The 16428-nt window shown below is 46.9% G+C and overlaps 7 protein-coding genes across 7 annotated transcripts; 3 read left to right on the forward strand and 4 right to left on the reverse strand.

Annotated features, from left to right (window-relative positions):
* Positions 1-177: 177 nt before the first annotated feature.
* GGS22DRAFT_151629 (Oxysterol-binding protein) lies at positions 178-3128 on the forward strand. The gene is made up of 8 exons (XM_047959521.1): positions 178-520; positions 684-752; positions 808-913; positions 984-1094; positions 1149-1427; positions 1483-1732; positions 1785-2098; positions 2160-3128. Exons 1-8 carry the CDS (start codon positions 460-462, stop codon positions 2545-2547), a joined length of 1578 nt encoding a protein of 525 aa, XP_047824536.1. The 5' UTR covers positions 178-459; the 3' UTR covers positions 2548-3128.
* On the reverse strand, positions 3125-4441 carry GGS22DRAFT_151631 (putative splicing factor U2AF 23 kDa subunit). Its single transcript, XM_047959522.1, has one exon. It carries the CDS (start codon positions 4190-4192, stop codon positions 3563-3565), a length of 630 nt encoding a protein of 209 aa, XP_047824537.1. The 5' UTR covers positions 4193-4441; the 3' UTR covers positions 3125-3562.
* A 428-nt stretch (positions 4442-4869) lies between these two features.
* On the reverse strand, positions 4870-8086 carry GGS22DRAFT_151634 (cora-domain-containing protein). Its single transcript, XM_047959523.1, has 3 exons — positions 7628-8086; positions 5673-7571; positions 4870-5617 (listed from the first exon to the last, which is right to left on the reverse strand). Exons 1-3 carry the CDS (start codon positions 7909-7911, stop codon positions 5341-5343), a joined length of 2460 nt encoding a protein of 819 aa, XP_047824538.1. The 5' UTR covers positions 7912-8086; the 3' UTR covers positions 4870-5340.
* A 595-nt stretch (positions 8087-8681) lies between these two features.
* Positions 8682-10422, reverse strand: GGS22DRAFT_151639 (uncharacterized protein). The gene is made up of 2 exons (XM_047959524.1): positions 9879-10422; positions 8682-9816 (listed from the first exon to the last, which is right to left on the reverse strand). Exons 1-2 carry the CDS (start codon positions 10054-10056, stop codon positions 9092-9094), a joined length of 903 nt encoding a protein of 300 aa, XP_047824539.1. The 5' UTR covers positions 10057-10422; the 3' UTR covers positions 8682-9091.
* A 177-nt stretch (positions 10423-10599) lies between these two features.
* On the forward strand, positions 10600-11853 carry GGS22DRAFT_151640 (band 7 family-domain-containing protein). Its single transcript, XM_047959525.1, has 3 exons — positions 10600-10955; positions 11024-11379; positions 11447-11853. Exons 1-3 carry the CDS (start codon positions 10706-10708, stop codon positions 11768-11770), a joined length of 930 nt encoding a protein of 309 aa, XP_047824540.1. The 5' UTR covers positions 10600-10705; the 3' UTR covers positions 11771-11853.
* A 469-nt stretch (positions 11854-12322) lies between these two features.
* Positions 12323-13638, forward strand: GGS22DRAFT_151641 (uncharacterized protein). The gene is made up of 4 exons (XM_047959526.1): positions 12323-12452; positions 12564-12618; positions 12774-12856; positions 12930-13638. The coding sequence occupies exons 1-4, from the start codon at positions 12442-12444 to the stop codon at positions 13015-13017; spliced, it is 237 nt and encodes a 78-aa protein (XP_047824541.1). The 5' UTR covers positions 12323-12441; the 3' UTR covers positions 13018-13638.
* A 217-nt stretch (positions 13639-13855) lies between these two features.
* Positions 13856-15991, reverse strand: GGS22DRAFT_151643 (RNA polymerase II transcription factor SIII subunit A-domain-containing protein). Its single transcript, XM_047959527.1, has 3 exons — positions 15553-15991; positions 13960-15407; positions 13856-13898 (listed from the first exon to the last, which is right to left on the reverse strand). The coding sequence occupies exons 1-2, from the start codon at positions 15605-15607 to the stop codon at positions 14230-14232; spliced, it is 1233 nt and encodes a 410-aa protein (XP_047824542.1). The 5' UTR covers positions 15608-15991; the 3' UTR covers positions 13856-13898; positions 13960-14229.
* Positions 15992-16428: the final 437 nt, after the last annotated feature.

Raw genomic sequence — 16428 nt, forward strand, 5'->3', positions numbered from 1 at the left:
ACATAAAGTAAATCTTTGTTGGGGTTGGTGAGGTCATCGGTCAGCCCCTCTAATTAGGGGTGCCCGGTCAGCCAGTGATACCTCGTTGGAGGTAATAAATTGTAATCGATAACAACCCGAGAATCCGCTATCCGCTAAGCAACCTTGGGAACCTTGAACCAGCGCAACGTGGGGAGGGGTACATCATTATACTTTTTATACTTGCACAACCCGGACTTACATCAATCAATGATAGCAGGAGCGAAGGCGTCAGGCTACAAGCTATCAGCTACGGGTTGCTTCCAGTTGCGACCCTCTTTGCATCTCTCTGTCTTTATCAATAAATCTTTAAATCTTTTTAAATCTTTGTTTAACAATAAACAATCTACGATTCGGGTAACCTCCCCTTTTTAAAAAAGAGCTTAGGTATTTATTAATTAAATCTTTGATCCCACCCGGTCCGATAGAAGGAGAGAGACGATGCACGGAGTCAAGATTACTTCAGGCCTAGGCCGTCGTCGCCGAACAATGTCGAATGCTAGTACGTAAAGTTTGTCGTTTTTTTTTAATAAGGATTTCGGTATTTTAGACTTGAACAAAAGGAAGCACACGTATTAATCATCTAAAGCTACCCCTGTTGACCGTACGAGAATTGCATTTGTTTTGTAAGGCTACCTGCTCGCTGACAATGCCGCCTCATATAGGCAGTAGATCGTCCGGAGACGGTGCCGATGACGATGATACCTCCATAATGGAGCCCGAACAGGGCAACGGTAAGTCTTTTCGAGTAAATGTCGCTAAGAAGCATATATCCTAATCATTAGAAAGTCCTCACACATATTATTTCTCAACTGCGACCCGGCGCCGACCTAAGCCGAGTTGTGCTGCCTACCTTCATCCTTGAGCCTCGAAGTATGCTGGAACGGATCACCAAGTACGTTGCTCGAATTATTAACCCACGGCTTCCGGTGCCATGACATAGTGCTTACGCAAGCCGAATATAGCTTCATGTGCCATCCAGAAATGCTCCTCCCGATTCCCGATATCGACGATCCGGTCCAACGCTTCGTGTCCGTAGTAAAATTTTATCTTAGCGGCTGGCATATTAGACCACCGTACAGTATCCCTACTTCCATCTATAGCTTATATAGGCTGATATAGGATAACAGGGGTGTCAAGAAACCTCTCAACCCGATCCTCGGTGAAGTATTCTCCTGTTATTGGGACTTACCCGACAACACTCGCGCCTACTACATCTCCGAACAAACGTCCCACCACCCGCCTAAGTCGAGCTACTTTTATATGGCGCCGGAACACCACATTCGTATCGATGGTACCCTGAAACCTAGGAGCAAGTTCTTGGGTAATTCGGCTGCGAGTTTGATGGAAGGCATCGCTGTGCTCACATTGACAAATAGGGGGAAGGATCGTAAACAGGGAGAAAGATAGTTCGTGGGATTCCTGTGGTCTTCATATGAGCGATGGCTAACGATAGTGTTTTAGCTGGCTAACACAACCCAATATGTACGCGAGAGGGATCCTGTTCGGAAACATGAAATATGAGTTAGGCGATCACAGCGTAGTACGATGTCCCGAGCTTGGCCTCACGGCCGATGTCGATTTTAAGACAAAGGGTTGGGTTAGCGGGACATATAATGCTATTGGAGGCACGATAAAAGATGATCGCACCGGACAGGTACTCTTCGAACTCTCCGGCTTATGGAGCGAGGAGATGTTCATCAAAGATCTCAGTGTAGGTAACTCGCAGCTGTTGATGTCTCGTTTATGTCTAATAGGTATTCTAGAATGGGCACAAAGATATGTTTTTCGATGCCCGGAAAGTAAGGGCTTCGAAACCCCGTGTTCGACCTCTAGAGGAGCAGGGAGAGCGTGAGTCGCAAAGACTATGGCAAAAGACGGCGCAAGCGGTTAAGGAAAGGAACCACGAAGTGGCAACGGACGAGAAAACGAAAGTCGAAGATCAGCAGCGAGATGAAGCAGCGAGTAGAGGCGCGGCAGGTGTTGATTGGCAACCTCGACTGTTCAGGCGAGTAGACAAAGATTACGGTGGCACGGGAGAAGATATGGAACATCTAGAGTGGATTATCAATGCGCACATGTGGGTGACAGACCCTGGTGTTACTAGCACACTGAAACACCCTTGCTAATTCTAGACATAGCGATGGCACGACACCGGAACAACAGGCCGAACAAATCATGGCTATCTACCCCATAATACCAGGCCAAAAACACAGCGAATGGGACATCCCCTCCCCGAACTTACACTCTCATTCGCATCCAGATGCAACCAAGGGGGCCTCGCAAAATGCGACAGCGGACTTGATCGACTTCGGCCAGAGCGATGCTCCTGCCCCGGTGGTTAGGAAGGATAGCAAGGATATTTCGACCATGTTGCAATCGACCGGCCGCGAACCGGATGGCCCGTTGATCGACTTTGCGGGAGATCTCAAAAAGAACCTCCCGGCCACTCCCAAGACCCCAGGACCAAACAGGGGGAGAGGGGATACGGTGGAGAGTAACGACGCTTTCTTCGACGCTCACACATGAAGTGGCTATAATGTAAGAATAGAGCAGGGTAATTGGTTAACCTGATGCCCTACTTCATCTTCTGGTGTTAAATGGGCAAACAGGCTTCTGATAACTCGTCCACCCCAGACTTAGTAATTCTTCATCATGGACAAGGGAGGGACCAATCACAATACTTGCCCATGTCCACGAGACCTGAAATTCTGGCTACTACTTTTTACACCGTAACTTGGGCATACAACGTTTGATAGCATAGGGGCATCTTGCTTACTCTCATCTTCCTTTCTAGTCGTGGTAATATTCAGGGACGGCAAACCTTGGGGTTAGGGTAAGGAGAACAGAAAGAAAGAGTGTGTGTTTGTACGTGCGTGTTAAACGGGAATAGATGTGCATCGAGGGCCTCCTGGGGCAGTCAGTAACCAGCCGCGTTGTTGCTTGCATTGGGGTAAAATATACTTGTCTTTATAATTATAATCACCTTCGTAGGAATGCTGTTAGTGTACTGGGTATTAGGTAGTAGGTAGTAGACTATTCAGGTAGGCATATTCTCATGATTTGGGCTTGTCCTTTACTTGAGCCTGATCTTGGGAACAATATTGAAGTGTTTCTACATGTCAATTGTCATTGTCTTAAGTTGAGCTTATGAAAAGTCGATGGAATTCCTATTAACGCCATTACCTAGGCCTCCCCTTTTGCATGAAAATAAGTTGCTCATTCGTCAATCCATTCCGTAGGATCATGGTTCTTTCCTTCTAGCAATACAATCGACAGGCGAAAAATTGGGGGTATCCTCATTCTGTCGGATCCTAGCCCGACTGCTTCCCGTATCTGATCTTTTCTCACTTTGATCCACTGCTGTTGAGATTCCTTATTCGGGATATTCTTCCACCTTCATATCCGACCTCTACATCAGTAATCCGAGGCACAACATAACTGAAAGATCCTAGAGTCATTACTCCCCCGTTCAGAGATCATCCCCAGCCTTGCCTCAAATATCTCAACCTCAACCAGCTATCCCTCCTCCAGCATCCTACGCCTAATACCGCTTCCGCGTAGGCTCAGGGCTCGGGCTACGACTAACGCTCTTCTCATCGCGTCCACGCATCTTCAACCACTTCTTCGTACTAAGCGTAAGTTCGCGCTCCAACTCGGGCGTCGGATTCTTGCGATGGATGAAATTGCAAAACCCACCCCTGACACAGCCCTCCCCGCTATTCAACCTACAACACGCCTCCCGGAAATCCGTTACCGGGGAGAGTTCACAGTAAACCGGCCGACCCGCGTACCATCGAGAGTTCAACGCGTCGCAGGCCGCCTGCGCGGCGTCCTCGTACTTAAACCGCGCGTAGACGTTGCCGACGAGGTGATCGTTGGTGTTGTCGCAGACGACAAGCTCCTCCAGCTCGCCGTACTTGCACAGCTCGCACCACAGGTCCTCGTAGAAGGCGTCGAAGTGGTTCGCGCACTGTTCGGGAGTCAGGCGCGCGCGCGCGTCGTGCGCCGGGTTCTGGTACATGCTTGGTAGCAGGATCGTCTGCGAGTACGAGGGTTTCACGTGTTTCCGAGAACACCGGTCGCCGTGGCGACACGCGCCGATTTTGTAGTAGAAGGAGCAGTTGACTTTGTCTTGCTCTGTGCCGAAGATTGAGGCTAGGAAGTTGGCCATTTTGGATGGGTTGGGGGAGGTAGGTCGGTGAGAGAGTGAGGGTTGGTGTGTGGTTGGACGAAATTTGTCGTCGCGTTTGTTGTGTCGCGATGCTTTGATTTGCAGTGGCTGCGAAAGTAGTACCGATGACGAGATTAGCAGTCGATTGAGATGAAGCTTTTATCGCGATTCTGCGGAATTGTCGGCCTGGTCAATTGTTGTTGAGTGTTTGTAATTGAGAGGCGAAAGGTGCAAAAGTCGAGGGCGATGATTAAGAAAAATAAGGTTGAGAGGCTGAACTTGCTGTGGAGATAAGTACAAAGTACACAGATTAGCAAAAGGCTTGGCGCCCAAGGCTGACCAATCCTATTACTTGAAAGCTATAGCTCTCGCCACACCTGGATGCTTCCACCGCCACGATCCACAAAGTGGAGATTTGTAAGCCACAGTCCGTCACCGGTATCACAATTAACGAGGTTATTCATCTAAGTAGCTCATCCTCCTGGAGATACGTGAACCTTAGGTACCAGAGGATCCTGTGATAGAGCTAATTTCTCTCGAATCATAATTCGAGAAACGGGTAATCGTACTACCCTTCCAACGTTAGCTTACCCGTAGTCTTGTAACATTGTCCTACTGTTAGACAAGTGTATCAGCCTTCTACCTCACTTCAGCAATACCTAAATAATGCCTTTTCGCTCAGATATTTATATGTATTCAACTCTATAAGAGTCTAAAGAACGAACCGATGTCGGCACCGCTATATGTACTATGTAGCTTATTATGTATGTATATGTATAAGAATATGTATTCGACCCAATCCATATTAAAAAGTACCCAACTTCTTAAGGTTCTTATCCCCAACGCCAAGTCTCCTTTCTCCGGACCCGATGAAGTACGCTTCACAGCTTTTATTCTAAGAAAATAAACACAATGCTGGTGCTTCCATGTACGAATGATATTGTTCGGATATGTACCTCGTGTGAAGTGACCATGAAACAAGAACCTTGATGGTCCGATAACATGGGGTACCATTGGACAAGTATCCAACCCTTATATAAAGTAGGTTACCCCCGCTTGTCTGGGTAGTAAGATACTTCGTTATATTTGACCTACCCAGATACGGGGCGTGTGTCACGCTTATACGTCATCCAGGTCATGTCGAGATTCTAGACGATGTTGTATACTCTCTTGGCAATGATGAAGCAGCCGAGGCCAAAGATGATCAGTCCTGTGGTGATTGCGAAAAACCACTTCAGGTCCCCCTCGTATTCTTGGCCAGGCACCCAGACATTCATTCCCCAGAGACCGGTGATGATGTTCATTGGGAGCACAATCGTACCGAGGACTGTTAGCTTGCCTAGAACGTCAGCTGTCTGTTCTTGTCGTTCGTTCATGTGAATATTGATCTGCGCGATATAGTTGGCATGGCACCGGGCGAGGATCCTATTCACATTAGCTACATTCTCGCAAATCAGTCTCGACTGGGGTTAGGACGCACATTTCGTAGTGACTAAGGTTGGCCGTCATAGTCACGATATGATCCTGGATATCGCCTAGGTATAGTCCGATTTCAGATCGAGGGGCGACCTCCCAATGCTCGTTGCAACGTTTTGCAAAACCCTTGATGACGTCGGCCTTATTTCCAAGAAGTCGATATAGACTCATGACCTTCTTTCTGCAATCACCAACCCGACGCAGCATATCTCCACCACTCTCAACATTCGTGTCAGGATTGCCCTTCTCGTTATCGAGATTCTTCTTCTTATCGGAGCTCGATAGAGAAGGATCCGAATGGAGTTGCAGAATTCTATCATCGATAGCATCCACCTCGTCCTCGATGGTCTGAATAAGAGGCAGGTAGACGTCTGTGATGTCGTCAATGATTGCGTAGCTAACCCAATCAGCGCTAAGAATCATGAAATCCTTGAGTTGGCGAACTCTGCGTCGAACGTTGGCCGGGTGCGGGGTCTGGCTAAAGTGAAAGGATATGACACCTTCGCGGAATACCACGACATACATGTTGACCGGCTCCAGGTGGTTCTCCGATTCAGCATCTTGATCAAACGACCGATAATTAACAAAATAATAGTGTCGAAAAAGTTCAACTTTCTCTCGTTGTTCCTGAAGCATGATATCCTCTGCTGTTAATGGATGGATTCCGAACGTTTTGGAAAGCACCTTCATCTCTGCTTCCGTAGGACTCAAAACATCTAACCACCAAACAGGACGCTCTCCAAATCGTGGCTGCTTCTGTCCATTCGAGGGAGGTGACTTCAGACCCGCGAGAGGGGACTTGACTCGCATCGGGCTTGGATCACCTGAGTGCTCTCTCGAAGACCCTCCAGAGGGCGTAGTGTGTGGCTTAGGAGTAGTATCTATATTTGGCTCACTCATTGCAACATTTGGCGTCAATGACGTTTGTCGGCTTCCACCCGTAGTCGAAGCACCGTTCCTGAACGAATTGGATAGTTGGATAATAGGTTCATCTTCTTCGTCATCCGACGAATCAGATAGGATTGGAGGTTCTGGGATAAAAAGCTCCTTGAAACCAACATCTGGTTGGACGAGCTCCGATATTGTCTGGCTGTGAATGGTACTTTGGAACTCTTCGTTGAAGTAGGTGAATCGATATGGAGCGTCTTCCTCTATCCGGTACCATCCCTTATGAATTGGTCGTAATCTCCCGTTCACCAGCTGCGGTTCCGTGATCTTCTTCATTCGCCGCTCCTCACTCCGGTCTTCCTTTTCAAGTCTGGACCATTCTTCGAGGATAGATAAATCTGGCCACTTATTTCGTCTTCGTCGTCGAGTTCGTGCGCTTCGGCTGTCGCGAATCTGCTGCGCGTCTTCTTCGGCTAGCTCTGACATCCCCTCCTGAGGAAAACAGACATCCTCCTGCGCTTGTAAGGCAATTGTATGACGCCGTTCAAAGGGAGATTGGTCGAGAAGAGGATCTATGTCTGTTTCGGGTGCGCTATTGGTATGAGAACCAGTTTCGACAAGCTCGTCCCTCATCATAATATCTCCAAAGCTCAAGTCCAGTCGATCGGTGGGTCCCAATGGAGGCGTACCAGGCATAGATGGCGGGTAGTTTATATTGTACCTATCGGATGGCGTCATTGGAAGTAGTTGGGACTTCCTACCCGACTTGCTAGAAGTGGGACGGCTGGGAGATCTGTCATGTCTTCGTCGCCCTTCGCTTGAACCATATCCTCGAGAAGATGAGACGTCCTGTCGAGAGGAGGTGGATAACAAAGGTGCAGACTCGGTATTATCCTCCTCTTCGTCATAATCGCGGCTCTGACCTCCAAGTCCTATGCGTGACCGGCTTGACTGCGGTAATTGGAGAGATGCGGCGAGGGTTGATGGTCGTCGCAGACGTGGATATTGGTGCTCTCTATCGAAAGCATCAATTAGTTTCAAGGGCGACATGAAATGGATTTCCTAATATACCTATGGTCGAGAAGCGCCTCGCTATCTATGCTTGTATTACTCATATTCCTCTCGTTCATATAGAGACCAGCCCTGTGTCCGGTACGGCTAGCTGGAGGTAAACCTTCGCTTTCTAAGTCTGCCGAAGGGGCAGCGAAGGACTTTCGTCTCGCCTTCTTGTGTTTTCGCCCGGCGCGATGCTTTTTCTTGGATGGTTGGGTGGTAGAGCCGGTCGCATTAGAAGACGTTGAAGGACCACCCTGCGCGCGAGAGGAGGCGAGAACTGAGAATTGATTGCTAGCCATAACGGCGGATAATCATTATTATTGTGAGCAATAAATCGGTCAGCAGGAAATCAACGTAAGCATCAAAAGCGTAAAATATTTGGGAGCAAGGACGGAGTTGAGATGTTTTGGTTTAAAACATTTGAAAACATGGAATTGGAATTGAATAATGCGTGATGGTAGAGTTTAACCTAGCTGTTCTAAGTTCACTAACCATCTCTAATAGGTGCCAAGGTGGTGATGTCAATGAAGATAGGTGGGTACCTACGTGTACCTAGTATGCATGTGGGGGCATATGCAGCATATGGGGAGTTCGGGTCGAGATACCTAGCTCGACAGTCGCTTCCGGGACTGAACTATGTACTTTATGGCAGGTATGCGATTGTAACCACCTAGTATATATGCACACTTGATACAAATATGTAAATTGTAGCTCTCGCGCAACTTTAAACTTGTTAAATCATAATAAGCGAGCAGTTTAAAGTGGTTGCAGAATTAAGTATACTTTACCAAACAGCTAACAACGTGAACATGTGATACCAAATCCGAAGGTACCTATTGGATAATGAGCCGGACCTACAGAGGGAGCTTCCAATTCCGGGCAAGAATTAATATGTGGGTAAGGTAACTTAGAAATGCCCAGATAAGTCCATGGGTGCATCCTAGCCATTATCCGACGAAAGCTTGTGTACAGAATAATAATGGCTTAAGAAGTATGAGGGATATTAGTTATTTGGCCTACTACCTAGTAGATAGGTGAATCGACTATTTACATGAATCGATGTGAAAAGGACAAGATCACGTATCGGAGTTCAGTTTCAATTCTCTCTGCAACGGCAAATATTCATCAATGGAACTATCAGCTTCATTATGACGCGGAAATATGTACATATACTTGGCGACCTGGTATGAAGCTCCCCTTAAAAATTTTGCTTAGAAGAGTGGCAGATTTGGCACCCTGCGTAGATCCATAATCCCACCATTAATCCTCTTCCCTAAAGCATGCCAATTACCATACCAGGAGTAGTGATTTATGTGAATGCCGAGTTCCGATTTGCTCAAGATGGAGCATAGATGCCGTAAGTGTCCCGAAAGCTTTTGTGCCTGAACCATAACCTAAACGCCAACTTCCAACCAGTTGCGAGGGGTATGTGAAAAATCAACGTTAAGAAACCATATGCTAGCGTCAGCTGGTAGTGTGCTAACGCCTCTGAGCCGCGAACGTAGCCCTAAGAGCTAGGATCTGTTGGCGCTCGGCTTCGGGAAGTTGGTCGATCATCTCAGCCGACAGGCCCATAACCGCCTGCATGAGAGAATCAGGATCTTGGGGTGCGGAAGCTGGCGCACTAGCAGCAGGAGGTGCGTAGCTGGCCTGCGGAGCTGATACGGCAGGCGGTGCATAGGGTGCGGCGACCGGAGGTGTGACGGTTGTGGCGCCACCGTACGCTGAGGGGTATCCGGGAGAAGGTTGAGGTGCCGGTGCAGCAGCCGAGGTTTCTACTACAGAGTGTATTGCCTCCGGGGAGACGAGTCCCATCAGCAACAGAGCTTGGAAGATGGCGTATGACAACTGAGGGGCCGCCTGCAAGAGTTCGGTGGCACGGGAAGGATCAGTTGTTGATAGTGACTTCATCTGCGATAGAATGTCCAGCAGTTGACTCGGAGGGAGAGTGTTGAGGGTTCGGGAGATGGCATCGGTGGCAGTTACACCCGGAGGTAACTCTTTTCCAGGTGGGAGGGGAGGAAGCGAGCCGGCGGGCGCAGTCTGGGCAGTAGTATGCGAAGCACCATTAGGTTGGCCGGTCATCACGGATGAGCTGTTAGATTCATCGCCGTCTACTCGGCCTTCTGTACTATAGTCGACGCGTAGTTTGCGTCCCATAATCTCATAGTCGTTGAGATTTCGGACAGCAGAAGCAGCTGAATCTAAAACCGGAATATGATTAGTATATATATATAATAGATGGCTATCATAACATTAAGCTTACCTGCATCAGGGTACTCCGCGAAGCCAAAGCCCTTAGGGCGCCCAGTATCCCTATCATAGACAAGGCGGAAGTTCAGGACCTTTCCAGCTGTACTGAAGATGTCGCTGATTTGTTCTTCCGAAAGTCCATAAGGAATATTTCCCACAAAGACAACGCGAGATGGAGGTTTGGTCGACATTGTTGTCGATTATTCGGGGTAGGAGCGAATTTAATGGTAAGGGCGACAATGGTGATAAAACAGGTCGCGAGAATAAATCGATGCCAATTGAGTGTTGAAGATACGGCGCACCGTTCCGCCCAATGGCTGGTGGAGGTCAACTAGGTGTGCGCGCGCTTCTTAGAGCAATAGGTGGACCTTGTCAAAGATGCGATTGCCAAGTAGAGCTTTAAAGAGGATGTAGTAATGAAAATCAAATGGAAATCGGTAGAAGCAAGATTTCGTGAGCTATAATCGATTTCTGAATGGAAGAAGTAAAGGTTGAAGTTGGTTGTATTTATAAAGATGTAGGTACAGTATGTGTTTTTCGTGATAGCCTTCAAAAGGTTGGTATCGATAGTGGAGAGGATCTAAGCTTTAGAAGTTTAACAGTCGCGTTAGGAAAATGCAATGCACGGACCATTATAAGTGGATCGATGGTGCATCTTTCCACCAATCAGGAGACGTCAGCCTCAATTTGTACTTTGTAATCATGGAGAAAAATTAGGACGACGATTCGCTGGAATTAAGCTTGATTCTTTTTTGATATTCTAGCACTACGTCCCTCACTTGTCAATAGGACGTCGCCAAAAGAAAATACCGCCAACTTCCCTCCTCAACGTTGCCCAAGATGTCGCGCAATCCGATGGATGACTATATCGAGAGAATGCGAACAATGGTTCGCCAAAACCGAGGTGGATTCGGAGGTGGTGGAGGTCCCATTCGTCCCCCGGCAGGAAGTGGCATGATCATAGCGGCCGCGGGTCTACTTGGTGGTGGATTGTTCCTTTTGCAAAACTCTCTATTCAACGTCGACGGTGGTCACAGGGCTATTAAGTACCGAAGATTAAGTGGTGTTAGCAAGGAGATCTATGCCGAAGGTTAGTCCGGCTTCTCCGGTCATCCTCGATGCTTGATACCCTTGTCATACTAACATAGCTCTGTATAGGAACTCATATCATGATCCCCTGGTTCGAAACACCAATTACCTATGATGTTCGCGCGAAGCCGAGAAACGTCTCTTCCCTGACAGGCACCAAGGATTTACAGATGGTTAATATTACATGTCGTGTGCTCTCTCGGCCTAACATTCCTGCTCTTCCACAAATCTACAGAACTCTAGGACAGGACTATGATGAGCGAGTTTTACCTTCTATCGTCAACGAAGTCCTCAAGAGTGTGGTTGCGCAGTTCAACGCCAGTCAGTTGATCACTCAACGAGAGAACGTTGCTAGGCTAGTTCGAGACAACCTATCGAGACGAGCTGAGAGATTCAACATCTTGTTAGATGACGTTTCTCTTACGGTATGTTAATGCTATTTTCCTAAGAAAATAGGTTGTAGTTATATGTTTTACTAATGTTGATTTCTAGCATCTCGCTTTCTCGCCAGAATTTACAGCTGCTGTTGAAGCCAAGCAAGTGGCGCAGCAGGAAGCACAGAGAGCTGCCTTTGTAGTTGACAAGGCAAGACAAGAGAAGCAGGCCATGGTTGTCAAGGCACAGGGTGAGGCCCGATCAGCTGAGCTCATCGGAGATGCGATCAAGAAGAATAAGGCATATGTGGAGTTGAAGAAGATCGAGAACGCCAGGGCGATTGCGACTCAAATGCAAGAATCTGGTGGCAGAAACAGACTGCTACTTGATGCTGAGGGGTTAGGATTGAATGTGTTTAGCGACGATTCCAAAAAGCAATGAGGATGAGGCGTTAGGAAATACAAAATCTCCGCTGTACCTATGTAAAGGACTAATCATTGTAAAATACGAAACTTTATGACTACTGCATCCATTTATTATATGTTGCTGTCGCTGTAGCCTGTAGTTCCTAGTACCTAGGTACCTAAGGTAGGTACCTAGTAGTGACCAAAATATCGTCTTGAACACTCACGATAATCAGTGAAAATAGTATGACTCAACTACAGACGAGAAACTTCAAATTTTGACAATACAACAAGAATAACTCATCTACTATTAATTCCTTTCTTCCTTCTCTTCGTTCCTCAAACATTCGTTCAAGGATGAATGAACGAATTCACGATGCTACTCACAAGACTAATAACATTAGGTGTATGTACATCAATTCATACTCTCCATTTATTAACAAATATTTGGAGGTATAGGTGGGGTCAACAAGAGACCCCGGACAAGTACAAGCCACCCCGCCGTACCCACAGTTCTGACCGTACGCAGTCCCCGTCTACTGTCGTCACTGTATCCAAAACGGTTATTTATTCTCCATATCCGCCAGAAACCGCTTTTTGCAATACTTCTACACAAAACGCAATCTTTGAAAGCACTACGATACAGACCTGCTCTATCGCACCCCAGAACACTCAAAATCCCACGTCTTCAGATACAATACCGCCAAAATGATGATAAAGTACGTCCTGCGTCCTTCTCCCGTATCATACCGTACCCCGCCATAGCTGCCTTGTTGGCGCGCGCTCATAAAATCGGATGGATGGGGATCGTGAGCTGACAAACAGAGCAGGGTGAGAACCCTTACGGGCAAGTTGATCTCTCTAGATGTTGAGCCCACATCGAAGGTATATTTTAATCTCATTTCAATCCTCTACAAAAGCCCGAAAGCCGTAGCAAATCATCAAATTCGCATTTGCGCCATCCTGCTTATCGGATGATCCTATCCAGCTAGTAAGGAGGCAAATATGTCAGACCAGGTGCTAACAATCCCAACTTACAGATTGAGGATGTAAAGAAGAAGGTCGAAGAGAAGGAAGGAATCACACCTGACCAGCAACGTCTCATCTATGGCGGGAAACAATTGTTCGTTCACCCTCCGCTAGTCCTTCCATCGCCTACGAGAATAACATCAACTAATCCGACATAACCCATATAGACACGATCAGTTAACAATGCAAGACGCCGGCATCGTACCTGATGCAACCCTCCATCTGGTTCTCACCCTCCGAGGCGGATGCTGCTAGCCTCCCATCTCCTAATCTGAACCCGAACTTTTCATCTTGCGCCCATCCATTATCGCATTCTCAGCAACGAGCCTATTCAACCTCTTCGATACTAGACATGTTCACGGCTATAGACTACGATAACGAACAAACAAGCAAGAAACCCACCTAGGCATCGGCGAGATCCCACGACGAATTTACGAAATGAACGCCTAACGCATGACAAACCGCGCGAGGGAATCGAAAAGACGGTGGCGGATAGCTTTTCTCCTATCACATTCTGTAACTAAGCCCAGCTTTTTACATACCCTGCCATTTTTTCGTTTTCCTCCATCTTCTCTCGTGGGCGAGCTTGGTCTGGTCTAGCCTTTATTTCATCGAAGGCAGGAAAGGCGTCTATTTCCTGTGTTTCGTTCGATACACACTGTTGCTTGTTGCATCGCGGAATCAACCACTCAATCATCCATAGACAGTCAAATGCGCGGGAAACAGAGCACCTATATTATAGGTAGCATGCATCTCGAATTCTATAAACTGAACTGAATTATGGGGACTTTTTATGCCTTGATTTGTATCTCATTTCGTTTGCTTTGGCTCTGCTAGTATCGAGTAGATTCGTAGATTCGGACTTTCCCTAACGACAACCGCTAGATAGGTGAATAAGTATTGCTTCGTATGTTAGCCCTATTCAGAGATTAGGGATTCCATCAGGAGAAAGTGGATAGAATTTCAAAAGGTCCAGGTGTAAATGTATATTTGAAAAAAAAAAAAACATAGAAATCACAACATAAACCCATTCATACCTACGGTTTACTATTCTCAAACAAGGCATCGCGATATTTGAAGTACGAAATAGTAGTCAGCAGGACATAATCCATTGGTTTCATTAATCTTTACTGTCACTAGCCTGGTGTCAGTGTAAATGCAAAGGCAGTTGCCTCAACAGTCTTCCCTATAGCATACCTCTGCCAATAGGTTAGCACCACCGAGAGGCTAGTTTCCGTCCATAGATATTCCTCTTGCTACTACGGGGATAACTCCAGCAACTCCACCAGATAATCATTAAATGTTGTACTCCCTGAACGCCTTGCTGCCATATAAAACATTGCTCTCATCGAATGAGAGGCATAAAAGAAATGGATTGGTTTCGATGATGGTTATGGTCCGTCCCGATCTTTGTCGTCGTAACTTGAAATCCGAGTTATGTAAGTAAGGGACTACACACCCTGTCTTCTAGGACATCCGTCGAGCTTTCTGCTTTGGTGGCATGAAAACGCTGGGAGCTGCCTTGCGCTTCAATCCCATAGGTAGCTTAGGCTTGGGAGGGGGAGAAAGCTGATCCGGAAACGTCGAAGATCGCGGGGGTGGAGAAGTTGCGGTAGAAGACTTGGGCGCCGACAATGAAGAAGCCTTGGAAGTCTCGACAACTCGTTCGATTCTGGTAGGTCTATCTTTCCAAGCGTGGCCCATCTTCATCTTCGCAAGACCAGACAAGGTAGAGCTCGACTTAGCCGCGGAAGATGACTTAACGGGGGCGGGAGTAGGTGTAGAAGTCTTCTTTTCATCAAAGAAGCTCTCAAGGTCCTCGACATTCAACCCGCCTTCTTCCTGCTCCGAATCCGAATAATCCTCTTCGTCATCTTGAGGAAGATCATCGTCTGAAAGTACGGTGACTCCTTTAGCAACAGGACCACTCTTGGCCTTGAGCAGTCGCGCCTCGCGTTCCTGTTGTTGACGCTCCCAGCGTTCTCCGTTGCCTCGCATGGGTGCTTGAATCTGGCTTCTGCGCATAGCAACGGAAGGAAGAGACTTAATTCTGTGCTCCTCAACCATACCTCGCGGGGCTTGGGTGATCTGTCCTTGGCGAACCAGAAGCTGACCAGTGGGTGTGGATAATTGTTTTCTGCGAGCAATCTCAGCAGCTTCTCGTCGGGCTTTCTGCATGATACCATGGGCAGAGCTCGTCTTAGTTCGCGATCCACCGCCCCAAGTTAGTCCACCCGAACCAACTACGTGTCGGCCAGCAGGCAATCCGGTTTTGCGCTGGCCTGGGATACGGCCGTGAACTCTCGTGTTGAAGGTCACGGCTTTGACAGCCTTAGCCTGCTTCTCCTTCGAAATGTTCTTGAAGCCATTGTTTAACTTCGCCACAGCTGCTTTCTTCTCTTCTGCATCTAAAATCTTGTACTTTTGGTATATCTTACACCACCGAGTGGGATCTTTCGGCTCCAAGGTGTGTTTTTTTACTTGCTGGGGGAAGTCGCGCCTAATGAGACGTTTCCAACACTCAGCATTATCACCTTGGATCTGGGGCGATTGCTGCTCTAGTTGAAGCAAATGTTCATAGTCGTTAATCTTCAAGAGGATCGGAGCGAGGGCTGAATAAGGCAAGTCGCCAACATCGTAGATATCTGGTGAAGAAGTTATAGTGTTAGTAATATTTTCGTCAATTGAGGTAGGATTAATATTTAAATGGAAATCAGTCAATCTAAAGGCAAATGCCTAATTACGAAGTAGATTCTCGATGGGAATAATGAAGTAAGGAAACATCCATACCTTTGATGTTTTGAATGCACACCTGTCTGCAGAGATCTACAAGTGATTTGACCATTGTTGCTTCAATCCCAGGATGCGATAATTCAACGTTGGAATATTGAATAGACGTCGGTTGACTGGGAGGTGAATAGGCCTAATGGCGAAGTGAAGCTGGAGAGAGTTGTAAGACCGTCAACATGCGATAATGAGAATTGAAATTATGCTTTAAGTATATGCGTCGGTATTGTGTTGACGGTATTCAATCATCCGGGCGAATCAACGTCAATAAAGAGGAGCTGCGATAATCGATTGATTTTAGGATGCCTTATCTTTGTGGATGAAGAAAGGCTATGTTGATTGAGAGTTTGATGATTCAATACCAAGTAATTGTTTATTTTAGATGGCAGGAGCATTGTTCTTATACTTATACAAAGACTAGGAAGGTGAAGTTGTAGTCGGGAAGTTGGACTTGAGGCTGACACGTGGGTCGCCATTCGTGTGTTACTAACTTTTATCTATCTTTTATCTGGTCCCTTTGCAGATCCGGGGTTATAGTAATTTACGGTTTTGACTATGTATTGCGTACCTAGATACCTGGTAAACCCCTCATGTTTCTGATACGAGCGCAAATGTACAATGTACAGTACTAGGTATAATACGTAGTTTCCAACCGTTTACTGGCTCACTCCGACTCAAGCTTCCTTTCGTTTAAATGTACATAAGGAAGTTGCCTATTGATAAAATGTGTCAATCTAAAGGCAACAACATTGAGTAGCCTGTGGTGTGGGCATGACGCATCCCTTCCGACTTACAAGATCATAGAGTAGAGTTGCGTATATGTAACACCAGATACCCGTATCAGAGGTTTGTTTTATCCTTTAGGTATGCACTCACATA

This window comes from Annulohypoxylon maeteangense (assembly GCF_022496945.1).
Source record: "Annulohypoxylon maeteangense strain CBS 123835 unplaced genomic scaffold GGS22scaffold_1, whole genome shotgun sequence".
Taxonomy (NCBI): Eukaryota; Fungi; Ascomycota; class Sordariomycetes; order Xylariales; family Hypoxylaceae; genus Annulohypoxylon; species Annulohypoxylon maeteangense.